A 26,656-nucleotide genomic window follows, 5' to 3' on the forward strand; every position below is an offset into this window, starting at 1 on the left:
CAGAATGGCAAGTAGTGGGGAATGGCTGGGGGTGCCGACAACACAGCAGACAGTAGCAGGGCTATCAGAGTATAAGGGCTCTACTGGGGGGAGGGTGCCATCTGGGAAGTGGGTATAAAAATTAAAAAAAATTTAAAAAAAGAATGATATAAAAAATGTTCTGTATGAAATACAGAACTCAATAAAAAAAATTTTTTTTTAATGAAAATAAAAATAAATAAATGAAAAAAAGGATCCCCAAAGGGCAAGAAGTGCCCCAAGTTGGAAAGCAGGGCCTGAGTGGTTACAGACTGAACTAAGGTCTACAGCAAGCTGCCCCAAGAAAGCCCAGGAGGTTCATGCTAGTAAGAGCAGAGGGACTGCTCAGGTGGGGTACTCTGTGGCTACGGACAGAAGGGGAGCCTCTGGCAAAGGCTCTGTCTGCAAACCCCAAAGGATCAGTGAGGCCTACACCTTTCTAAGAGCTCAATGTTTCTACATGCCTTCTCCCTCTCCGCCTCATCACTGTTGTAGTTTGAAATGCCCCCACAGGCTACTTGGTTCCCAGCAGGTGCTGCTTTGGGAGGCTATGGAACTTCTTGAACATGGAGCTTTGCTGGCAGACACAAGGCCATAAAGATGGGGTCCTGAGGATCCCAGCTCTCCTCTTCCTAACTGTAGCCATGCTAGAACCAGGTGCTTCACACTCCTGTTGCTCCAGTTGTTCCCACCACCATGACGGACTATGCCATCTCAAACTTTACTGTGAGCCAAAATAAACCTTTGCTCCCTCCGGTTATTTTAGCACAGTGACGGTGATGAAAAAAGTAGGTGATACATCTACCCACATGCTCTAAGCACCTGACCCCAGATGAGTCTGGCCTAGATGACAGAAGGAGCAGGATGGTCCTGCAGTCCATGAATTTGTAGTCTAGCTATAGGGAAGAGAAAGGCCAGGGGTCCACAGACTTAGGTAGACCAAAGATGCCTGGTAGGGTCACGGAACGTAGGACGACATCTGCTCAGAAGAGAAGGGCTTAAAATTAAAGGCAAGTAAAGTGATCCTTCACTCCTATCCCTATTTTACCAAAGGCCAGTGCTGGCCCAGGGACAGGGTCACAGAGAGGGGACGGATTGGACAGCAGGTGGATGGTGTTTGGGGGACTGGTGTGGGTGGGAGCCAGTCGCAGAACTTAATTTCCTTTCCTAAGCCGGTTTCTGGGCAGCCCTTCCCTGCCAAGTTTCTGCCTGAAGCAAATTAAAATGGCAGAGTTATCAAGCCTTGAAGAAAAAAATAGAGGTTATAATGGAACTGCAGCTCAACCTTCCCCGCAGCCGGGCGAGCGCGGAGGCGAAGAACGCACAGCCGCAATTCAATTAGCTGCTGCAAGCGCTGGCAAGAAAAAAAAAAATCACCGTCATTTCATTTCCTCTGATGGTGGCGGCCACCCCGTGCTAAGCAGAAATGCTTCCAGCCCCTGGGGCTGGCTGCCCCGTGCAGGCAGGCAATGGAGAGGGAGGGGAACGGGTGGCTGCTTGTGTTTCTCCCTGCGACCCAGTGCGAGGCTCAGGGAGAACAGGGAGCTCTTTCTTCTCATGCAGTCAGGCTGAAAACCCTCCCCGCTACAGGAGAGTCATGTCAGGCATTTAGCGGCATCGATCCAGCCCGCTTCTGCCTGGCAGGCAGCCAAAAAACTAAGTATTTTTTATTGCTTCGGCTAGGCTAGGAAATATGAATGAAGCTACCTTTAATTGGACTCCAGACTTAACCCCTCTGGGACAGCTTCCAGCCTGTACACCCGGCCCCCTCCCCGCTCTGACACGGCCCTGTCCTTCCTGCCCGAGGCCTCCTCTGTTGACAACCTGTTTTCCAAAGGCTGATTATTTTGGTCTCTACCATCCAACACTGACCACAGCAATGAGCACACAGCACCCCAACTCCCATCCCCCAGCTGCCCAGCCCCCAGATGGCATCGGATTCACTCCCAGTCTATTCTCCAGTATACTCTGGGTGCCCATCTGTTGAGTCCACCCTGCATGGACGTCAGTGAGCACACAGAGCTCAGCACTCACAGGTCCCTGTGGACTCCTAGCAGAAAGCTTTCATCAACAGGGGCACAAAGCCCAGAGTGACCAGGGATGAAGAGGAGGATGCTGGGCTTCAAATACCTACTTCCTGTGGGAGGCCCCAAGCAAGCTAGGTAATTCAGACCTGAATACGGGTTACGAGGGGTCTTCCTACCTGACCAAAGTTGAGAGGCTGGCTGGGCAGGAATAATTTCCATGGTATGCATAAAGAAATAGGCTTAGAGGTCAAGAAACTGCCCAGCATCTCACAAAGCTGAGACTGGAGCTAAGCCTGGTGCAGGTTTGATTCAGCCTTACTTCTATGTAGGCAAACTGCCTCACCAAAAAATGCCACTGTTTGCAGATCAACCCCAAAGCGATCAAAATGGATTTTTAGCTTTAATTATTTCTTTCTTCTGTGCCTAGCCATTTCTGGGTCCAAGCAGAGACCTGGATTTCTGAGCACATAGGCAGGGCTCAGGGAGAGAGCAGACTCACTGATAATGGGAAGTTTGAAAACAGCCTAGGTGGAGGATGGGAAGGGAAGGCAGGTCAGAACGAGGGAGCTGCCCAAGGAAGCTGCCTGCCTGGATGGTTAGTTAACTGCCTGACCTTCCAAGTCCTACTTAACAGGAGGTAATAACCAAAGCCATCCTAACAGATTAGATGGCCCCGGATACAAGCACGACGATGAAGAATAAAAAGCTCTGCTAATCGCTGGAGGATTTTTTTTTTTTTATCCAGACTCCCTGCGCTTATTCAGAAGGCTTATTCACTTGAAACAGAACCTCCGAGTCTCAGTGTGATCAGAAGATTTACAGCAAATCTCCAAGCTGGCAGACATGCAGGCGGCCTGGCCTTAATGCTCGCTTGCTAGCACTTTCTTAAACAGAGTAAGAGCACAGAGCAGGGAGAAACTTCAAGCATTTGAAAGTAAAGAAAATTTAGGATTATGCTGGGGGCAGGCATCTAACCTTCAGGGTGGGTAAGAATTGGGCCCCAGCATGGGGGTCAAACCAGCACTCCAGCTGACCATTTCATATAAGAGGGAGTTAGAGCTCATGTAGCCAAGTTCCTCATTTGAACAACACCTAGAGAAATAACGGGCTTCCCTAACTGAAAGTCACTCTCAACAGATGACAGCAACTCCTACCTCTTTCACTGAATCTAAATAATGACACTGTGATCTGCATATCAGCCCTAAAAGCCAGGTCTCCCAGTCCTGGGCACCCATATACGAACGGGAACCCCTGCCCCCCAGCTTCTGCCCACAGGGCACAACAGAGAACTCTGGAGTAAGTTGTGGGCAATGCAGACTGGTACCAAGCCCACAGCTCTAGGAATGGGTCTCCAGGCTGCCCCGTCCTCCTCCCGTGCCCCTCCTCACCACAGATCTACAGCACCCACTTACCGCACTGGACTCTCTCTCTGGGGAAGGAAGGCCAGGACAGGAAAAAGACAAAAAAAAAAAAAAAAAAAACTAACGCCCCCCCTTACCGCACCTGACCCCTCCCCCGGGGAAGGGAGGGCAAGAAAAGAAAAAAAAAAAAAAAAAAAAAGAAAGGAAAAAGGTCAGTCTCAGCTCAGCTCAGTTGACTTTTGTGATTTGCTAAAACCCCTGGTTGACCTGATGCTCAGTCTGTAGGTGCAACAGAAGCACAGCCCGGTTTGGAAACTGAATACCCCACTTTCAATTCCAGCGGCCTTCTCCCATCAGACCTCAGCACGAACTGGGAAACCTTCGGCCTACTTCTCCCTGATGTCAGAAGGGCCCAAGTTTGCTTCCCAACATACTTTCTAAACTCACAAGCTTTGGAAGGGTCATGCTGTGCACAAAAAGCATAGGATCTGGAAGTTGAGAAAGTTACTGCTTCTGTTTTCTTAGCATCATTTTCTGTTTCTTTGCCAAAAAACTCCTGGAAACTGAAACCTCACATCACACCAGCCCAGCTTATTATAAGCAGCAACTGCCACCATCCCCTCTTCCCCCTTTGACCCATCTACTACGGACAAAAACCTTGGTCTCTGGATACAGCCTGGGCCAGGGCTTGGATGGTGACCCGTCCCCAAAATCCCTTAGTGCCCTAACAGTTTGGAAGGTGTTGGCCATGTGTCCCAGTAAATACTTGAGGGCAGAACACAGAAGCTACCAACTTTAAGGCCCTTTCTCTGACGTCATCCTGAGTCCTCAACTAGCCCTATGTCCTGGATCTTCACAGGAAGGGCTAAAGTGAGGGATTGGAAACTCATTTCCCTGCCGGAGCATGTTCAAGACTCCACTTAAAGATGGTCCACCAACAAACAGGCCTTCTCATTCTAAAACAGGGTTTCCATGTATCCAAGACTGACCTCAAACTTGCAGCCAAAGATGTTTATAAACTTCTAATCCCTCCTGCTCCACCTCCTACGATTGGGATTACAGGCATGAGTCAACAGGCCTGGTTTATGTGGTATTAAGGATTGAACTCTGGGCTCATGCATCCTAGGCAAGCACTTTACCAATTAAGCTACAGCCCAGCTGAACAGTTCTATTCTTTGAGCACCAACTGTGTCCCACCCTGGAAGTTCCTGCACTGCCTGCCTGTACACTTAGGAAAGCACCCAGGAACCTGACCTGTGAGGATGGATAACCCTTGATTTTTCCCTAGGGATAGGATATCAGAAGATAGTAACAACTTGGAGCCCCAACTCTTAAGCTTTTTTAAGAATAAAGGCCCCAATCCAATCAGGAAGGCATCCTGAAGGACAGGGGCTGGGTTAGCCCTAAAGAATGGGCAGGATATGCTGGCTAGGAAGACAGGGGTTGCTCTAAATAAGCAAATTTCTTCCAGGTCAAGTCACTGGTCTAAATCAGGTATTGAAGTATAGCTCATTAAGGAAGGAGGGTTGGTTTCCATGCACCAAGGACTCAACAGAGAGCACCAGGTCTTTGCCTAACTCCTGATGCTAGGGAGACAGCATTTGCTGCTTCCATTCACTGTGGGTCTACAGGTATGTTACCCAGTCCCACCCAGCTCCAGCCCAGCCCAGCCCACTCGAGCCGCACCTCTGTGGTCCAGTTCATGGTGATTCTTCTCATCCTTCACTGCCAGGTGGGCCTGACTGCCCAGGGCGCCAAGTGCCAGCAGCCCAGAGCTGCTCCCCGTCACTGGGGGGATCCCAGGAGGCTGGAGGCCTGATGGGTGGGGTGGCAGCTGGACCGGGGGACCGTGTGTGGCGTGGGAGAGGTGCTGCGCCTGGAGTTGCTGCTGCTGTAATGAAGTCGGTGGTGAGCACAGCTGGGTAGGATAGGGCAGAGGATGGATCGCCTCTGCCCCTCCCCCTCGCTCCTCCACTAGGAAGCGACAGGAAGACTTGCCCCCAGCTTAGTCCACATGCTCCCCTTACTGAACAAAGTCTGTCAGTGGACTGTAACTCGGAGATTTGTGTCTTCAAAGCACCCCCCACCACCCCCACCCCTCCACACACCTCAGCCCCAGTTTCAGGGCAGAGTTTCTCAGGTCTGTTTCTAAGGCTGAGATAAATGATGCATGCATTTAAAACCCACAGTCACCAGGGCTTCCTCTCAATTGAGGGCAATCCATTTTTAAGCTCATGCGCACATGCCTTTGATATCAGCAGCCAGCACCTCCCACCCAAAGCTGGATCGCGGGGGGTGGGGGAAGCCTCCCTAATTCTGAGGAACCCCAAGTCTGGCTTATAGAGTAGAGGCAGGGTGGAACAGAGCAGAGAAGTAACTGCCAGGGCAAGATGAAGAGAGCAGTGGTAGGAGAGCTGGTGTCCTGGGCCATCATGGGAGAGAATGCAGTATTGGGAAGAGCAGAGCCTTTGGAGCCAGATGTGCCGAGATCTGAATCCCAGCTCTGGCACTTACTATCTGTGTGGCCTTGGTCAGGTACTTCAACTCCCTGAGCCTCAAATTTCCTCATCTGCAAAAGGGGGAAGGTAGCACCTACTGCAGAGGCTGGCAGGAAGATGACACAGGGCTCGGGGCATGCAGCTGCAGCTCACTGGGCATCAGGGCAGTAGCCAGCATCTCCTGAGAGTTCTCCCTGGGCTCCCACTGTTCCAGCATCTTCAGTACTCCCAGCTACAGCAACAACCATTCTCCCCTTCGCCCCATGCCTAATCCAGGACCCTGCTGCCCGGTAACTCTTTCCAACACTAGTCTCAAGGCTCCTCTTCCCATTAGGCCCTCATGCCCAAGTTACCAGCTCAGAGGCTTCTGTGATCCCTCAGCAGCCCCAAAAGAATACCCCTCTTATTTGACTACAACTATGCCAAGAACCACTGGTAATGTGGGACGGGTCATGTGGTGCCAATTATTTCTCAGGGATGGAAATGTTTCTTGGGAATGGTTGGAGCCTTGGGCGTGCTTGCTGCCTTCACCCATGCATACTATCTCCTCTCAAATAGTGAAAGAGAAGAGGAGCAACACTATGTGAATGTGTGAATGAATGCCCAGGCATTTTAATATAGCCTCAAATCCTGCCAGCCATCCAGGGAGGCACTGTGTCCACTTTACAGAGGGCAAACTGATACAGGGCACTGGAGTGGGCAGTCCAAGTCCCATCATTACTAAGTGGGATTTGGACTCAAATGTGTCAGTCACCAACATCATCCAAAGAATGTTCCAGAGATATTAAAACAAGAGGAACGGTGGAATGAGATGCCCAGCAAAGATCTGATAAGCCAAGACCTTACCACAGGCTGAGGAAGCTTATGCCTCTCGATGTAACAGCTCTCAACAGACAACAGGACCCTGAGATGGCCCATAAATGTCTGGTCAAGGATTAAAAGCTTCCACATTCCCCTCAACCAAGCTGCATATCACTGGTCTAGTTCTAACCAAAAGTAAAGGCAGTCGAGTACCCTGGCTCCAGAGGTTCCGTTTCTTAGTTCTATGGGTAAGGCTGGCACCCATGGCCTGTGCCGTGGACCACAGTGCATCTCTGAAATGACCTCTGTTGCTAGGTACCCATGGAAGCTGTTGGTGGATACTGGACCCAGAGTAGCCTGACCCTAGATCTGCCAGCAACGTCACAGTGGACCTACGCTATGGGGGCCCTCAGAGATGAATCACGGGGCTTCGGGTAGATCTCTAGTCCTTCCAGCTAAGGGACTTCTCTCAGATGGAAGCCAAATACAGCTCCTCCGCCATTTCTTTTAAAGAAAACTAATTTTTAACATCTTACTATAAAAATAACACATATTCATTGTAAGAAAACACTTTAAAAGTTCTGTTCTTTTAAATTATCTGTCCATCCCACCCTTAGAAGACTCTGTTAGTCTATCTAGATTTTCCTTTATGAGAAAGTTACAATTCTATATGCATTTCACACAAATGGACTCTTGTTACCCATGACCTGATTCAAAAAGTGTTTTGAAGACATCAACTTTCCTTTTGAATAACTACTTAGGATTCTGTGGTGTGGTTAGACCACACAGCTTTATCTGGAATACAGTGTTCCAGGGTCTCCAGTAGGGCCCCTTTGGTTTTAAACATCTTGCTGGGGGGCCCTTTAATTCTGCTGGTGATAGTCACGTAGTAAAATTCCAGAAAGTTCGGGGTGTGGCGACCCACACCTTTAATCCCAGCACTCCGGAGGCAGAGGCAGGCGGATCTCTTGAGTTCCAGGCTAGTCTGGTCTACAGAGTGAGTTCTAGGTCAACTGGGGCTACAAGGAGACCCTGTCTCAAAAAGACATCCCCCCCACCAAAAAAAATTTCCAAAAAGCAAGGGCTGATTGAGGTACTTAAATCCACATTTCATAGTGCAGGACCAGTAAGACCCCTTAAGGAACAGACAAGCGAGTAGTGGGTGGAGGACAACGGCTTTGAAGAAGCGTTTTACTGGCTGCAGATGTGCAAAACTCTCCATGTAAACATAAAGCTACCTGAAGACTGTGTGCAAGGAAAGGTGGGTTGAACAGCTTTAAACACCTGGACTCTCACCCTTCCAGGTAAGGTCTCCTCTGCTACCTAATCATCTACACTCCACTCTGCCCAGTCAAACAGATAACTCTCTCATCCTCTTGGTTGGAAGGATCGCTCCTCTCTGAAGGCTCAGACCTTGGAGCCAGGCAGTCTAAGGTGAACTCTCAGCTCTATCCTTCAGGTGGATGAGTCCCTGGACAAGTCAGCTGACGTCTCTTGGCCTGTTTCCTCATTTGCAAAATAAACCCCAAAGGGAAGCTCATCCTTAGGCTATGCAAACAACATGAAAGTTATTCCATGTAACGTATTCGTGCTCAAACAACAGAGAGCGCTTCAGGTGATCATGCGTCTTTATGCGGCCGTGGCAATTTGTGTGTGAGCAGCCTCTGCGTTATCCATCCAGAACCTTCAAGAGTCCTGGTGCATTTCCTGCACCCATTTTCTGAGTGCATATGCAATATGTTGGAAAAGGTAAGAGCAGAAAGGTGGGGAACCAAGTGTAGAGCACTTTGTCCAAATGTGGCTGTCGCAGCCTCAGAAGCCCAGTTAAGAGTAACAAGAAGCACCAGGCAGGCAGGCAGGTGCCTTGCTTCCCCCAAATTTCCAACAGGTAAATCCACACCGGAAGCTTGAGGCAAAGGCAGTGGCAGCTGTTCCGCCAACAGTGACATTCAAAGCTGCACGTCAAGACTGGCAGGGTGGTTCTCTGCCTTGGTGTCTTGGGTAAGAGTATGCCTGCAACAGAGGGAAGGAAGCCTCCACGCAAAACGGGAATTCCTCGTCTTCACCGCGAAGAGCAGTTGGCTATGCACAACCAGAAACATTCCTGTGGTCTGAAGGCACCATCAATACCCAGCTGACTGTGAACACAAGGACGTCCATAAGGGCCAAGCTACAAGCTCTTCCCGAGTGCCAGCAGATTTCCAGGGCTTGACAGTGGAAGGTCTGCCAGCAGAGGTTTTGGGTGTGTTAGAGCAAAGCAACATTGTCTCCCTGATGGGATCACATAGGTAGGGCCATCATCTATTATCACTGTCCGGGCAGGCAGGCAGACAGGATGTAGCTATCCTCTGGCTATATTTCTAGCCTTCCCAACCCACATTCTGGCTTCAAATTATGATGCACTCAAATATGGTTTTAGTCCGAGTGGGAGGGTGACATTATTTTCAACTGGGAGCTTTCTCAATAGTAGAGAAATGTCATCAATGCCATATAGTCTGAGGTCACCTTTATTGTTCCTCCTAACGCTGGCTCTTCTTCATCCACAGGATGAAAGGAAGTTGATGACTGTTTCTTCTGCCCTTAACCCCTACAGGGGCATGGAACCCAGAACCAAGTACACTCCTGAATACCCTCTTCTCTCTCTTCATCATTTCAAGATAGAATAGAAACACATCAGAGATCATGTCCTCTGGGGCATCCTTGTGCCCTCTGTCCACATGTGTACCTGGTGCCTGTGGCCAGGACTCAGGTATGGCCCTGCCAGAGAGGTTGATGAGAGAACTTTGCACCTCACACTGAATTCATGCCTGGCTAGCTGATTTGATGCTTCACCTCTGAGGTCGATGACTTGGGTTAAGCTTAGGGGAAGTTGTCTAACCACTTCAATTCCAGAGCCAAACAGGCCAAGAGCAGCACCGGAGGAGACAGACAGGCTCCTGCTGCACAAAGAGCGTGTCTTGACTCCCAAGGAAGAAGAGCAGTTCGAGACCCCTGATGGTTCTCTTTCACACAGCTTGGTGGGTTCCAAGACTCCCCACAGAACTGAGCTTTGGGGCTTGGCAGTAGGGATTAGAATTCACAGCTGTCCTTAGTAGCCCCACTTCGGGGCTAGGGGACAAGTGTGAGGGTCGAGCAGCTCCACTAAGCAGCAGTAATGTGCGCCTGCTTCACAGATCTTGCAGAGTCTGGGACAAACTACAACATCCTTCCTTTTTTTCCTCTTTCTTTCACTCAAGGAAAACATCAAGTCAATGCTTCATGTCATTTATTAATTCCCCAGGCAATGACCTGTAGCCAAGGATCCAAGAGCTCTACACCTCCTTGTCAAGGGCTTTGGTCCACCAGAGAGCTCGGTAAAAAGCAAATTCTGGGAATAGTTGATACATAAGCTCACGGGGTCTTGGATCACTGACTTCTGCAAGCTGCTGGCCAAGAATATGACATCTCTTCTCATGAACAAGAATCCTGTCTTCCTTGGGATCCTCCAATAAGGTGAGTTTCAGACATAAAGGCACGCAACAGTCACAGGTCTATAGTAGCTGAGTCTTGCCATCCCCAGAGAGAAGGGAGACCACATCTGAGCCCACCTTTCCCAAGTGAACACGGGACCCCCCCACAGACCAGCTGGGTAATGAGGGGAATTTGGCCAGCAAGCCTGGGTCCCTTTACCTGTCTTTCCTTTATGCTCTCCATACACACCACCTTGACCTTGGGAGCAGCCTTTTTCACCACAAAAGACCCCTGAAAGACTAATTCTCCTGGTGATATCCTCCAGGCTACATCCATGTCCTTTGCCTGATACTGCTAACAGTCCAGTGGGGACCTTGGGCTCCAATTAAATGCCAGATACTGCTAACAGTCCAGTGGGGACCTTGGGCTCCAATTAAATACCAGAAGGCCACAACCAACCAACTGGATAGACAGGTCACAGGAAAGCTATCTAGTCCCTCTCCATCTTTACATCAATGAGGAAACTGAGGCTTGGAGCTTGCTTTGCTTTCTTATCTCAGCAGGCTGGTTCCCCTCTCCTACAGGAGGAGATAAAGAACATGCCCCTTGCTGGAGACCAGTCAAGCACAGCTCCTCAGTACCATCACGCCCCAGCTGTCCGTAACTCCTGCCTTGTGAGGCTCTGTCAGGCGCAGCGATTAGACGGCTGCCTGCCTAATGACAGGGCTATGGCCGCATTCACTCAGAGCCCAAGAAGCAATTACCTTGAAAATGGGGGTCACAGGCCCCACTTGTAGACTTTAATTGAATTCCAATATCTGCCTCGGGCTGCCTTGACCTAACTTGCAGCTTCCTAAATGCTACTTAAAGGAAGTAGAGCTAATCTAAGCAGCGCTTCTTCCCAATGTGACTCTTCTTGAAACTTAAAAAAAAAAAAAAATTCTTTAAGTGGATTCTAATTCCAAAGAGGGGACAGGTAGAGAGGACTCTACTGTAACCCCTATGGGGGTATAAGAACTTGCTCTGGAAACCTTGAGGAGATGGACGCAGATGAGCAGTGCATATCTCACACGTAACTCACTCTACCACCAATGCAGGACACCTGAGGAATAGGATACAGGTTATGCACGGGGCTGCCAAGCAAGTGGGAAAAGCCTGGGTCTTGAGTCTGGCTTGGCTGCTATCTCTGTAAAATAAGGGCATGGGCTAAGCCAGTAGTTCTCAACTGGGGGCCCTTGGCCCTCACAGATATGGGTAACATCTAGGGACATTCTGGGTGTCATAAGTATGTGGGGGAGGGGAGGGAGTACAGGCCAGGGTTGCTGCTGAGCATTCAAAAATGCACAGAGCAAGAGAAATTAGCCTCAAATTTCCAGTGTCAAGAACCCTGGGCTACATAGTCCAGTAAATAAGCCCACACCAATGCTCACGAAAGCAACCCTAATTAAACTCAGTGGGTCATTAACAAAAGTAGGAGGGGGACCTATTGGGAAGAAGAGGTTCAGAGGGAGTGAGAGGAGGTGTTAAGAGGGTAATGAGGGGCCAGCAAGATGGCTCAGTGGGTTAAAGGTACTTGCCATGAAGCCTGACAACCCGAGTTAATCCAAGGGGTTCAACACAATGGAAGGAAACAACTGAATCCTTAAGTTGTCCTCTGACTGCCATGCACATGGACTTGTGCCCATACATATGTACACTAAAGAGATAAATGTGATGGGGGTGAGGGTGTTCAAACTATATTATATGCATGTATGAAATTAGCAGAGAATAATTTTTAAAAATTTGCAAAGAACCTTGTACTAGATGAGGATGCTTCAAACTGTAAAATAACATGGTTTCTCTCAGGGTGTTACTTTCCAGTGCCAAGCCGCTCTTCTCCCACACAGCAGGCAGGGCTAACTCTCCCCACAACAATGCCAGAAATCAGTGCAAGCTGATACTTTCCCCAGTCCCCAGCAGCTCCCACAGGGGTGATGCCAGAAGGGAACCCACTGAACCGCCTTGGTCCAAGTATCAGTGAGCACTGACAGCAGGAAGGAGGGGGTTTGGAGCCACATTTGCCCCCCATCACACTGACTCTGGGCTCCCGGTACTGCTGGGAGGAGCTGGGAAGGCCTAGAGTGATGAACTGCCCAATCTCACCTTTGGCAGGCACAGAGATGAGGCCCTAGACAGAGAAGGGGCCTGCCCAAGGTCACATAGGGAAGAACCGTGACTAAAACACAGGTCTCTAGGCTTCTGTCTCATATAGAAGAGTTGAGTCACCATTTATCCCACTAAGCAGGAGAAAATCCCCAGCCTTCAGTTCCACCTTGAAATGACCACCTCACACAAGACCAGAAAGAGAAATAATGAAGACAAGTATTCCAGAAAAAGCTAGGGCTTAAGGGTTCTCAGCTAACCCCTCCACTGCTTCCTAAACTTAGCCTTCTGAATGATATGGAAAACTTGCGAAGCATAGGTTTTTATAACCAACTCCCTAGACCTAAGAACAGAGCTCTAGGGCCAGTGGTCTGGTTTCAGAAGATCCGTGATGGGGGAAAGCAACTCAGCTGTCTGTGCACGGAGCAACAGGGACTCCATCCACCCTCTTCAATTTAGAGACAAGAGGAAGACAGGTACACTCCAAAGTCACACTGAAAGAATCAGTTCCTGCACTGCTTATTTAAATATCCTTCACCTCACACTAAAGCAATAAGCAGGAGAAAGATGCTGTTTGGATCTAAGAGTTGTGCTCCTGAAGGAAGCCAGGTAGGGAACATGCTCGCTTCACCTCTCCACTAAGGGCTCAGGCCTGCAGTGGGCCTCACAGAGCACTCTGGGATGTTTGCTCTTGTGTCTGGGGTGAGCTGGGACTTCTAGAAGGTTAGAGGGATCCATTTAGGTGTATAGCTGGAATTCATAAGGGCATGTGAGGAGTACTCAGCCATGCAGCCCAGAGCATGGGGCACCAAGACCCCAACCCCAATTCCAAAGCACGGTGCACATTAATATACATCAGAGACGGTTCTGACCTCAGGAGCTCAAAAAAGGACAGCCCGGCCCCAGGGAGGGGAGGCAGCAGGGCACCAATCAGTGAGCCCCATCCGCTTCAAAGGCAGGGGGACCAGACAGTAGGGGATGTCAAAGCTAATGATGCTGGAGGGGGATTTGAGGTATATCTGGTATTCCTTTAGTTTGGGGGCAGGGAAGCAACTGGGGAGCCACCCAGGAGAGAGTCCTAAAAAGATCCAAGCCCTTGGGTTGCTTAGGAAAGCCAGGGTCGGGGGTGCTGGGGCTGCCATTCTTTGAGGCCAGCTAAGGTCAGGTTTCATCTCTGGTCATGGTAAATGAGAGGAATAAAAGGGCTATACACACGGTAAGAGGCAGATTGGGGAGTCCACGTACCCCGATGATGGCGTTCAGCTCCGTCATGGTGACCTGCTTGGCACGTTCCACCGCCTGAGCCACCTGCTGCTGGTGCTGTGGGGAACAAGATGTAATCAGGCATGGCCACCCTCACCATCTTCCATTACAGAGTAGACAGAAAAAGATTCACCTCAACAGACCCGGGACACAGGGATAATGGTGACAGGTGCTGTCACTTCTTTAAAATCTTTCAAATGAACATGTATCACTTTCCAAGGAAAACAGCATTTTAATTGTTTAACATCACAAAGGAGAGATGAGCAACAAAAGATGGGCGTTGGTCAGTAACTCTTTCCAACCTCATGCACAACAAAGCCTTTGTTCTACGCAATATGGATCTAAGCTGGATGTTGCATATTACAAAGTGGTTATTAATTTTCTAAACATGGTACCATCACTGTGATCACATATTCAGGGGACCCTATATTCAGGACATGTTGCTAGAGTAGTTAGTAGTGAATCGTACAGGATGTGTGCAATTGAACATTCAAAGGGCTCAAAAAACATGTACCTGATCTTTAGATTGGGGGGGGGGTAGAAGGAGAAAGTAAAAGCAGCAAAAGAATTCTAAGTGATCTGGACCCCAAGTGTAAGGAGTTATGTAGATTCATCATTGTAACAAATACGCCACCCTGGTGTAGGGAAGGCTAAGGGAAATCTTTGTGCTTTCCACTCAACTTTTGCCAAACCTTAAAACAGCCCTTGAAAAAATAAAGTCTACTAATAAAAAGTTTTTTAAAAAGTTGTGTGCATTCCCTTGAGCCTTAAGGTAGCATGGGCCACACAGAGCTATCTTCCTTACTGGGCTAGAAGCACCCAGGGCATCATATCTACTTCTTAAGATTTATTCAGTTAGACTCTGGCTACTACCTCAGAGACCCAAGACACCACCAGGGAGTTGATATGGTCCTATCCTACCCAAGGGAGTAGAGGGTGGGTCCTGGCCCCGCTTGTGCTGAAATGGGATTGGCCTGACAGAAGTGGGCTCACTGAGGTCAGTCCACCTGTCTGCCCAGCAAGCACCTTGGAACCTCTCCTTGAAGATGTTTTCCTCAAAATGCCCCAGAGCATAGTCCCTGCCTTCAGTGGAGGACTCTCTGAAGGCGTGCTTGAAAGGTGGTGTGACCAGCTCATCACACCTTTGGAGGGCACATTGCACTAGGGGAGGCAGTACCCCACACAACACAGGGTCTGACTTTTGGTACCAACCAGTCTTGCTTGAACCAGATAGGGGGACTGCTTGAACCAGAGACTGGTGATGCTGTGTAGGTGGAACAGAGGACTATTCTTCTAGACAGAGAACTATTTTCCCAGGAAAAGGAGCAAACAGTTCCTGTGATGTGGCCCCTGATCCCAGATCTGTGGAAGAAGGCTTCATAATTCTCAGTCAGTTGGGTTGGTATGATGAACAGGGCTGAACTCAGGCTGCAGTAAAACCCAGCTACCCTGAGCTGCCCTGGATGGAGGAGGACGAAACAGAAGGCTTACCTCTTGTGACAAGAAAGGCATGATCTGGGCTAAAATTGTGTTCAGTCTCTTCGCAATCTCTGTCTGTAACGGCAAAGAGACCACAAATAAATCAAGTCTCTCTCTCTCTCTCTCTCTCTCTCTCTCACACACACACACACATAGCCCCTCAACCTAAGCTCCATCCTTTCTGGCCTCACTCAATTCCCATCTTTAAAGATCTTCCCCCTCCAGCATCCAGGCTGCCCACATTTTGGGGAGCTCCACTGTCTAGCAGAGGTGGTCTGTATGTTTGATTTAGGTCACAGCTCACATCCCCTGGAGAGAATCCCCAGTTAAAGCAAAGCAAAGCAAAGACAAAAACCACTCCACATTCCAGAAAAACCCATGACAAGACTAAAACCCAGTGTGTTGAGAGAGGAACTGCTCTGGCCCAACAGCTCCCTCAACTGAAGGGGTGGCAGGCAAGAGAAGCCTACGAACAAGTGAAGCCTGGGACCAATGACAGGCAACTCTTGGAATTGCTCTTCTTATCTCCCCAGGGCCAGTTTCACATGCAGTGGTATGTGGCTAACTGATGCTCCCTCCCTCACCCCCACTTTTCACTGCTGCCTTTTTATTTTAAAAATGTATTCATTTATTTATTTTTAACCACTGAGCCATCTCTCTAGCCCCACCACTGCCTCTTTCAATAGAAAGCAATAGCTGACCAATCTCACCCTGATATTTGTGCCAACCAGAAACCACACCATTAAGTCTTCAATTTCTAGGGCCTAGTGTAAGAAGGGAATCCAGTAGCTCCAAACACCCTCATAGAAAAGCAGATCAGTTCTCCGCCTGCCCCAGCCATCCAGAAAAGCCCCCATTTAGAAAAACATTAAGTATTTGCAAGCAGGGCCATGTATGACCCACATCTCAGATCAAGAGTGGTGCTAAATGGTTAACTGAGTCCCCGACAGGAAGGCCTGGGACTACTGACAGACAACTCTTGGAATTGCTTTTCTTATCTCGTCTGAATCCTGAGCGCCAGGACTGAGGTCCCAGGGCTGCCTTCAAAGCTTTCAGCAGCACAGAGCAATCTTTCAGACAGAACCATGACAACAGCTTTTTAAAAACCTGTGATCATCTGCATGTCAAATGATTCCGAATGCGAAATCCCTGTGCTTAAGATAAAGACAAAGCGCTCTGAAGCCTCACCAACAAACACTGGCCTTGGAGAATTCCAGGGGCCAGCACCCCCTCCATCCCTGGCCACTAAAGAGAGTGAGTGGAGACAACAGGCCTTTGACAAGAGCCTGATGGGCCTTGGCAGCCCTGTGTTCTGTGGCCACTGCAGCCACAGGAAGCCAGGCTATCCAACCCAGACAGCCTGCCCACTATAGCAAGGGCTCCTGGGTGGAGACTGGGTCATGGTAACAGTGCTCTGCCTGGAGCATCTAGGTCTTCTCAGGAACAGGACCAGTGTTTCCCAGCAGGCACCACTCTGGCAGTTGTAGTGAAACAATTCTTTGTTGTGAAGGACTGCCCCTCAAAACCTAGACCAACTGCATCAGTACGGGTCCCAATTTCTAAGCTTTCTGGGAGCAGCGGACAGTAGGGACCCACATTAGCACAATGGTTTCCCCAACCAGGGGAACCCACATTAGCACAATGGTGGCAGATGGTGACAAGGATGCCATACCTCGAGGTTTCTCAGCCTCACTGGTCAGAAATTCTTTGTATCAGGCTGCACTGTACAGTACAGGATTCTTAGCTGCATCCCCGGCTCTTGAAGCCTACCACTCATGTCACAAGGAACCTTGGAAGATCACTTCCTAATCATTGCCTAAATTTGCCTGGGTAAGCAATAAGAACTGTGTTCTAAACAGGGCCCTCATGCTCTGTTCACTTTCTTCTCGCTGACACTAAGTGGGAAAGGGGGATGAACTATAAGGTCAGGGTCTATTCAGCAAGAGTTCTAGAAACAATAATCAGCTAGCCTGCCTCTCCTCAGAACTGGCACAGAACCACAAGTTCACATGGATGTGACATGTGCCAAGTAAGAACAGAAGGATGTATGAAAAGAAAAGCAAAATACAAACAAATCAGACCTGTGTCTGAGGAAACACAGGTCCAAGGCCTCCTGCCTCAAGTAACTAGAGTAGCAACGACTGGAAAAATAGTATGTGCTCAATAAATGTTTGACAAATAATAATGATGATGCTAGCCTGTCTGCATTATTTTTTTCCTTTGTGTGTGTGTGGGGGGGATACACATGTAGATGTATGTATGTGTGTGTGGAGGCCAGAGGTTGACAACAGGTGTCTTCTTTGATCATGCTCTACCTTATGTTTGTGTGTATGTGTGGTTTTGGTGAGGTTTTGTTTTTTTTTTTTTTGCGGGGCGGGGCTGGGGGGCAGGGTCTCCCTGTAGCCCCAGCTGGCCTGGAGCTCACTATGTAGACCAGGCTGCCCTCGATCTCACAAAGATTGGCCTGCTCCTGTCTCCTGAGTGTTCGGATTAAAGGCATGCATCACCATGCCCGGTCTACCTTATGTTTCGAGCTAGGGTCAAAACGAGGCAGAGCTGGCAAGATTGGCTAGCAGTCAGTGAGACCTTGGGATCCTTCTGTCCTCACGACCCTCCCCGCCCCCCTGGCCAGTGCTGGGGTAGCCAGTGCCCACTGCTGCACCTTGCTTTTACACATTTGCAGAGCGAGCACTTTACCCACTGAGCCATCTCACCACCGACCCCACTATGTTTATTTATAAGACTTTGTACTGCTGAATGTCTGTGACCATGATTCCCGATGTGGGCACCATCTTTGGGAGGGGCTGTGGTGGGCAAAGTGTTGACATAAGGCTGGCAGGGGTGGGGAAGGGCAGTGGCTCAAGCCCTTCACCAAGCAGGGTGAGAGCATATAGTTAAGCCAGGCCAATCACAAGCCAGCTCACTGGGTCTCTGATTACTGTCTGCTCCCCAGAGTCAGGCTCTGATCCCTGCCAACCATTTGGACTACTATAGTTCACAAGGGTTGCGGGGGCCATAACAGGGCTTCTACTTCCTCTAACAGGTCAAGCCAAGGGTCAGGGTTTTGATAGTAAAGGAAGAGAATAAAAAATAAATAAATAAATAAATAAATAAATAAATAAATAAAGTTAGCCTTTCCCACACCTTTAGCAAGGATGTGGCGGACACCAGTTACCCACAGGTGGGATCTTCCTGCAGCGCTGGGTTCAGAGCCCAGCATCCTCTATTAGTAGGAAAAGGGATCCACTGGGATTTTACACGGCCTTGCTCAGGGTCAAAGCCTGACACCCAGGCCACAGGTGACCACAGCTGGATTGCTCAGAAGCCCTGCAGGTGGCTCAGACCAAGTTCCCATTCAGCATCATTCTCCCATGCTATTTCACCTGCCTTCAACACTACAAACATTAACCAAGAACAAGAGTCATCGGAACAACTCCAGAGATAAGAGGTTCCAGAAGCCTGGGGCATTGACTCCCATACTGTCTTTCCTGGGCTCAGGCATGATGGAGAGAGGAGAGGGCACTGTGACTGGCAGGAAGGATTCTAAGAGTTCATAGGCAGCATTTCCAGAGTGCCGGGGGAGTGGAGAGGAGTAAGGGTACATTAGGAGACCCTTGATAACAACTCCAGCTTCCATCATTGGGATTTAGGCTTATTTTATCGTATCCTACTCGCCCAGCACCTGCTGCCCAATATTAGGCCTTCCTTGGTCTCCCCTCAAAACAGAAGCAAGCACTAAGCCTTTCCCACCTTCTACATGGGCTGCCTAAGCCCAAGAATATGATACATCCAAAGACAGACAGGAAAATTGTTTACTAAACAACTTTGGGGGGGGGCTGTGTTAGAGGGAGGGGAGGCAACTGGCCAGACAGAGCCACTCTTAAAAATAAGGATAATAGTAACTGGCCAGACAGTACTCTTAAAAATAAGGATAATCGAGCTGGAGAGATGGCTCAGCGGTTAAGAGCACTGACTGCTCTTGCAGCGGACCAGGGTTCAATTCCCAGAATCCACATGGTGGCTACAAACCATCCTTAACTCCAGTTCCAGGGGAATCCGAAGCCCTCTTCTGACCTCCGCAGCACTGCACAACACAGGCGCACTCACATACATGCAGGCAACACACTCATACACATCAAATAAAAATACTAAATAAAATATATTTTAAAAAAATAAGGATAACAGTAATGGAAAATCAGCACAGCCACCGGCTGCCAGCACTGTGTCAGCTCTAGTAACTCCACAGCATGGCACTTGCTACCAATCTCTATTTTCCAGGTAGGGAAACTGATGCTTAGCAATTAGGCGACTTCACTAAATGACTTCCCACCAAGAAGTCGGATTTCAGCATGTTGAGACAGCTCAAAATGTTTTTGAAAGAAAATCGACCATCCAGGCTAATGATTGACAGCATTTCTGATTAGAACAGCTGTCCAAATACCATTAGATCCAATTCAAACAACCTCTAAGCATCAGTTTCCCCCAAAAAAGGAATAAAAAGAAACTAGATGTGATTCAACAATTAAGAGAAGGCAGAGCAGAGCATATACTGGGTCCGATCTGTTATCAGCGTGGCAGCTGGGGTCCAGCAAGCCCACCTCCGTCCTTCCCTTCCTCCTGAGGGCGCGAGGTTGCTGCCTGTGAGCCAGATCTGCAGATGTACCTGAGAGATGGTAGGAGGGGAAGAAGGCTTGCTTTGGAACTCCAGGAGAAGGTGTTTGGGGAGGCTGTTCTGGCCTTTGAACGTGCTTTTAAAGTATGGTTCAAAGGCAGCGGCTTTGCTGGTGGAAAAACTGCTGCTCACAGGTAACTAATCTCTGAGATGCAGACAGAAGCAGTCAGGGACACGGGCAGAGGTCCCCAAATTCAGAATCTGTGCTACCAACTGGGCGCTAGGAGGAACATCTGCCTGTAGTCTCTGCTGAGATTGTTAGGCAAATAAATGACAGAAAACAAGATAGTGGGGGGCAAGTGTGATTTCCCAAAGAGCAATCTGTTCTGTGTGCCTTAGCAGCTCCCATTTGCAGGCAGGACCTCTAAACATCTGGTTGTAAGCTAAGGGTACTTGAACACTCTGAAAGTGCGGGTCTCTAACAGCAGTCTACTTGCTGCTGGGGCCCCTTCGGCACCCAGTCATTCTTGGCCCATTTGCCTTCTTTAGCTTACCATGTTCAACACGGCCTGAGACCACACCAGACGGTCTGATAGTTAGCTTTAAACTGCCCAGTGCCTGCACCTGTAGGCTCTGAGTGCATTATTTCATTTTCCCTTCGGCCAAACAAAAACAAAGCAGGGGAGAAACCTGCCACTTTAGAGAGCACGCCAAGCTCCAAAGCCTTGTGGAAACAACCCAGCTTCTACTCCCAGCTGTCTCCATCCAGTTGTGTGGCAACAGGTGAGTCACTTCCCTTCTCTGAGCTTTAATGTTGCCTATGAAAGGGAAGGACAGACTAGGCAACTCAGAAAGTTCCAGAGGCTGGGTTCAGACTTTAGAATGTACATTCTTCTGAATAGCCTGCTGACTTGCTATGTGACCTCCAAATTCCCACTTCCTCATGCAGTTGTGCAAAACAGAGCATCACATAAAGGCATAAGTGGGGATGAGCCAAGCCACACACAAGAGCTGGATGGGGAGGCCTGCTGTGGTACCTGCTGGAGCTGGGTCCTGAGGTCTTCATCACACAAGCCGTTCAAGTCTGTCCAACGGCAAAACTATGTAACTGTTCTAGAGCCTTGGCAAGAATAATGTGGTGATGGCTAATACTGATTGTCAACTTGACAGGATCTAGAATCACCTAGGAGACAATGTGTGAAGGTGTGCGTGAAGGCTAATACTGATTGTCAACGTCAACTTGACAGGGCCTAGACTCACCTAACAAACAGATCTCTCTGTTCATGACTGAGAGGGATTTTCTAGATTAGGTCAACTGAGGTGGGAAGGCCTACCTTAAATGTGAGAGGCGTGACCTGTGGACTGGATTACATTAAAAGGAGAAATCAAGTCAAAAGTCAACATGCAACGCTCTTTGCTTCCAGACTGGGGACCAAATGTGACCAGCTGCCTCAACTTCCTGCCACTGTGACTTCCTGCCCTCTCAGATTTCCTCTCAAACTGTGAGCCAAAATGAATCTCCCTTCCTTACATTGCTTTGGTTTGGAATTTTCTCACAGCAGAAGGAAGGTAGCTAAAGCAGTCTCTGCAGTCTTCTAGGAAATTCTGACAAGTCCAAGTCTCTGAGAGGGAGTTTCTAGACTATGTTACGTGGGAAGGCCTAGAGGCTTGTGCTATTCAGTGAGCTGGGGTTCCTCTAGACTGCACGAAAAGGGGAACACATCAGCATTCATCTCTCTGCTTCCTGACTGTGGATGCAGTGTGACCAGCCTCCTGCCTTCTCCATCATGATGGACTGATGGACTGTACCCTCAAACTGTAAACTCCCTCCTTCCTTGAGCGCTCTCTCTCTCTCTCTCTCTCTCTCTCTCTCTCATGCATATTGTGTGTAGGCCAGATGTTAACCTTTGGTGCCTTCTTTGAGACATGGTCTCTCTCTCTGAACTCTTGATTTGGCTAGGCTGGCTGGCCAAAGAACTTCAGGGATCCACTTGTGTCTGTCCCCTACCCAACTGCAGTCACAGATACATAATGTGGATGCTGGGGATCCAAACTCAGGTCCTCCGGATTGTGCATCAGGCATTTTAACTAACTGAAACATCTCCCAAGCCTCCTTAAGTTACTTTTGTCACAGTAATGAGGAAAGTAACCAATACAAGCAGCCATTGCACATCTAAGTACCTTCTGTATAGATTCTGTGATGCCCAAGGAAGTCAGGCAAGGCTTCTTTACAAGTTCTGATTAAGAGGAGGCAGCTCCATGTCTGTTAGGCAGGCAAATGACTTGTCCCGTGCCACTAGGCTTCTGGCTACATCTCTAACATAAGAATTTCTTCCAAGGAGAATCAGGGTGGGCCCCTTGAATAATCATTGTGATGAGCCTAGAGACCCATTTGCAGATGTGTAAGACACGAAACAGACACCTGCCTAGCTGAAGTGCAAATTATACTTCAAAGTCATACGGAACTAAAGGTTTTTTCACCCCAGCCCCATGTCTAATTTGCCAATGCCACTGTGACCTTTGGAAAGGAAGATCTTGTCTTATCACTGGGTCCCCTGTCACTCCTCTAAACCCGTGTTTGGGGTGGGATCTCAAGGCGGCTTTGGAGTGCCTCAATTTGAGTCAGGATTTACCTGGTTCTCTGGGTATTTAAAGTGAGCCTGCTATAATCTGAATTAAACTTGAAAGGGATTAGGAGAAAGGGGGCTGTAGAGGGAAGTGGCTCTAGACGGGTATTGGAAGAATCCAGAGCGAAGTGTCTGGGCAATCTTGACTTGAAATATCCTCGTGCATTTTCTTGACTTGAAATATCCTCGTGCATTTCCTAAGCAATTCTAAATTGATAGGCCCTCAATTATTGACTAGAGGATACTTTTGGCCAGGCACTTTCTCCTTGGCCTGAGCCAGGTGGTGTTGATCAACAGAAGAAGGAAAATCAGGGGAGGAAAGGAGGACCAGGGTGGGGTTCCCAGGCCCCATTCCTACCATGACACTGGCAAGGACTGAGATGGGGGAAAATAAATGATCCACTTAGCAGCCTGGGAGATGATGCTTGAAGCTCCTGGGGGGGGGGGGGGCTGGTTTATATCACAGATTGCTCGGTGATAGGTGAACCTCCTTAAAGGCCCTCTTAGCACTGACATATTGATCAAATTATATATAACTACAACGCCATTAAATATTTATGCCCTCTGAGGAAGCCTGCTGAATTCTTTATTCTGGGAGGACTTGGTATAAGGCAGACCTGAGCCTCCACATGACCCCGAAGATCTTTGTCTACTGGGGGAAGGCTGGCAAGGCTGGCCTGGAATAGACCCATGAATCAGCCCCTGAGCTTTTCCTATGAGAGAAAGGAAGTCAGTGAGGGCAAGGAGGAAGGAAGTCACGAGTGTCCCAGCCAGGGAGCATGGGGTGACATGACCCGTCTATGCACTTCCCTGAAAGAAATCAAGACTTCCCTGCTATTCCAAGAAGTCAGGGAATTGGGAATGACAGAGGCTAAATGAGGAGGCAAGAAGGAATTGGAAGTCTAGAGAGGGCCACCCTTGAAGGGACCTGTTTCTATAGCAGGAAGGAGGCAGGTGGAATGGAATACATTGAGAACTCTCAGAAATGCTCAGTACCATGGCATGGCAGCACCCACAGGGTAGTGGAGGCACCCCACTCCGGAACTGGACCTGGATGACAGCCCACGACCCTCCAAGGCTCTAAGACGCTAACACTTTCATTTCTCCAACTCTCACTTTCCATCCAACCAGGCTTCCTGTTAACAAGATCCAATAATCTTTAAATATTTGTTCACTTTAATTTCTTGGTTCCCAAACACATTAAACTGCTTGCCTCCTACCCCTCCACACGAGGAGATGGCTCTCAAAGAGCCTGCTTGTATGAACAGAACAGGGAGAGCTTTTCAGCTTATACCTTCCCCCAAGCTGCCTATTCATCCCAGGAACCCCCTTCCCCCTCTCCCTCCCCTCCCCTCAGATAACCCTCTGCCCCCTCCCCCACCTTCCCAGACTCCATTGGCCAACTCCTGCCAGGAGGAAAAATTCTCAATTCATCCCTGTAGGGTTACCATGGCAACCCCCAGCCACCTAATCCCCCTTGGAGCATTATGCAAATCTCCCCCTTACCCCTCAACAGGCTGTAAAAAGTCACATTTCCCTTGCTGAGGCAGCTCATTAAATTTTGGGGGTCTCCTCACCAGGTCGGGGCTACAAATGAAACCAACTGCCATGACATTTTGAGGACAGGAGCTCTTTGGGAAACCAGGGTGGCATGAAGGGAAAAAGAGATGGTATGCAGCTAGGCAGAAACAGGGCCCCATTCTAGTTGAGCTCACAACCACTGAGCACATCTCTTCCTGAAGTTGAAATTCAAAGGGTCAGAGGGTCCTCTTTTCTCAAATAAGCAGAACAGGAAAGGTGGCATTTCGTAGGCCATGGAAATCAAGATCAGGCATTTAGAAACTTATCCATCTATTCCCTCTCAAACCCACCTCTTCTCAAACAAACAAAAAATACCTCTCATTTTACAGATGAAGCCTGAGGTCCAGAGCAGGCAGGTGTTCCTCTAGATCACAGATGAAGGCAGAAGCAACCAAGCTCTGGGGCCAGAATCCTTCTCCCTACAAAGGGTCCTCTCAGCCAGTGGTGACTCTGCCCCGTATGGGATTGACATTTTTCAGTACTGGAACTTGGGCAGTGCTGACAACTGGTGGGTTAGAAGCCCAAGGGCACAGCCGAGTATCCCATAAGCACAAAGCCCTTCAACCTGCATGTCCATTGTGCCCAGGAGGATAAACCCTGATGCACACATTGCTCAATATTTTACTGAATTCTTAAAAGTTTTTGTCCAGAGATTTTCCAGTCCATGCCTTAAAAGTCTACACTATGAACAAAACTCACTGGTACCCAGGTAAAACGGATGTGGTTTGCACATCTGATTGAACCACTGGTTTACCATTAGATCAGCCACAAGTCAACAGCAGTGCTTCTGTTTAAAGTACCCAGTTATGTGGTACTCACAATGATGAAACTAAGATGCTGCACAGAGCTGGGATACAGGATGGAGATGGGCTCAGAGAAGTCTAAGGACCCTGGCTAGTCTCCCCCGCCACACGCTTTGGCAATTTCTGGGTTCTGCCAGTCCCATTGTAAGAAGCTCCTTCTGGGGCCTATCTGTGTGCCAGCAATTCATGTAACATCGTCTCCTACAATCCCTATTACCTATCCCCATACCCATGCTGTCCAGAGCAGAAAATCATGTGCCACAGGGGGCTAGCACAACTGAATTTAAATCTAATTTGAAACTCAGTTCCTCAGCCACAAGGCCACATTTCAACTGCTCAGTAGTCACACGCAGCTGATGGTGACCACCTTGAGCAGTGCAATCCATTGTCTCCTGAGTAGCTCTGCTCCTTCAGCAGGCATGATTATAACCCATCTTACCAACCAAACCTTACAAAGCACAAGCAGCTGCCCAGAGTCACACACAAGTAGGTACAGATCAAGGATGGAGACCTGTTTGTAGACTCCAAAGTCCCTCTTGCAGCCATTTGGAGAGTCAAGTCCCCTGCCCCCAAGCTCCCAGTGGCTCTGCCTCTAGGGGACCAGGATACCCCTTGCAAGAAAAAGAAACTCCAAAGTCACTAACACAATACAAAAACTGGCTTGTGAGAAATCCTGCCCCCAACCTCTAGAAAACAGCCCTGCACAGTCAGTATCATAGGAATTTAGGGGGCCTGGTCAGACAGGGCAAAGAAGGGCTCCCTTGAGAAGTAGATTAAGAATCAAGTCAAAGAATAGAGGGGAAAAAAAAAAAAAAGGCTAAAGGCTGCACATCTACCTTTAGGAGGCTTCCTGCAAGTTAGGTGCCATACTCATGTACCTGGTGACCTGACATAGAAGCCAATGTCAAGCCCACAGTGGGAGGACCCTGGCAGCAAGGGCAGCTCTAGGTGACAGGCTCCATGGAGCTGTCCACTTCCTGTGGAATACTGACATGCGATCCCAAAGCCCAAGGGGCAGAGACAGGAACTACTATGGCTGCAATACCTCTAGAAAAGCCCTCAGACTTCTGCCCTGAGACCAAGCTGAACTGGGCTATAGGCTTCAAGGGAAACCAGAGGACAGGGCTCTGCTAGGAAAAGCATCTGGACTGGCTTGAGACGAATCAAGGGAGGCACCTGCTCAATCACCCAGGCGTACTCCACCTCTCATTGCCATCCGACTACCATGCCAGCTACCGGAACCCACATTCCAGAACACACATCATCACCTGCCACTTCTCCACATCCCACTGGATGTCTCTTACCAGATGGAGGCCAGTGTGAGGACCAGATCCTGATTCCCACTTGACAAGGCCTAGGACCAACTCCCACTTCTTGTTCACTAAGTCTACAATGAATCTTCCTCCTCTCCAGCTTTTACCATTGGCCAACAAAGCAACTGTGTGCCATTAGTTTGACTAACAGTCTCAGTTTCAGATCCTGAGCAGGAAAGACTAAGGACTTGGGAGTGAGTGAAGGTGGCCTTGGCCTTGGCCTTGGCCTCCTCCTCCTCCCTTTCAGTCACATGGCTAGCTGGACAAAGGTCCAAAGCCTTCACAGCCAACCAGGAGAGGTCCTTCCTACCCCAAGTTACACTGCATAGTCCCTTGAGACAGGACCAGGGGAGGAACTCTGGCCATGCTGTGCTTGCACCTTCATCTGAGGGAAGATGTAGGCTTCCAGTACAAACTGAAGAAGCATCACCTGTTGGGTTCCTGTCATTCTCAGAATGACAATCAACTGAAACCTAGCTCAAGAGGTTTTAAGGCACAAAGGAGCACACCAGGAGCTCCACCACTGAAAGCCAAGGTAGACCAAGCCTCATCAGCTCCCTTGGTACTCAGATCCTTCTTACCGCCCAACCTGAGCAATCTCACCTGCCTCTTCCTCATTTCTGTCACTACCTCTGCCTTATCATCTCTTCTTCTCCTGCCCCTGCCCCCCTGCCCCCCTGC

General features: G+C 49.0%; 1 protein-coding gene across 12 annotated transcripts in view; it reads right to left on the bottom strand.

Moving 5' to 3' along the window:
• The window catches only part of Tle3 (TLE family member 3, transcriptional corepressor), a 48,684-nt gene that overhangs the window by 11,092 nt on the left and 10,936 nt on the right, over positions 1-26,656 (bottom strand). For 4 of the 12 annotated variants that reach the window (XM_008836389.3, XM_008836386.3, XM_008836388.3 and 1 more), the window contains exons 5-8: positions 15,052-15,114; positions 13,543-13,617; positions 5,093-5,297; positions 3,458-3,474 (exon numbers count right to left, since the gene is read on the bottom strand). In XM_008836389.3, the coding sequence (XP_008834611.1) occupies positions 3,458-3,474; positions 5,093-5,297; positions 13,543-13,617; positions 15,052-15,114 (360 nt within the window). Of the gene's footprint in view, positions 1-3,457; positions 3,475-5,092; positions 5,298-13,512; positions 13,618-15,051; positions 15,115-26,656 lie in introns of all 12 variants that reach the window. The other 8 variants (XM_017799007.2, XM_017799008.2, XM_008836384.3 and 5 more) reach the window with 3 other exon arrangements.

The sequence above is a fragment of the Nannospalax galili genome, unplaced genomic scaffold (genome assembly GCF_000622305.1).
Source record: "Nannospalax galili isolate Female #2095 unplaced genomic scaffold, S.galili_v1.0 scaffold54, whole genome shotgun sequence".
Lineage (NCBI taxonomy): Eukaryota > Metazoa > Chordata > Mammalia > Rodentia > Spalacidae > Nannospalax > Nannospalax galili.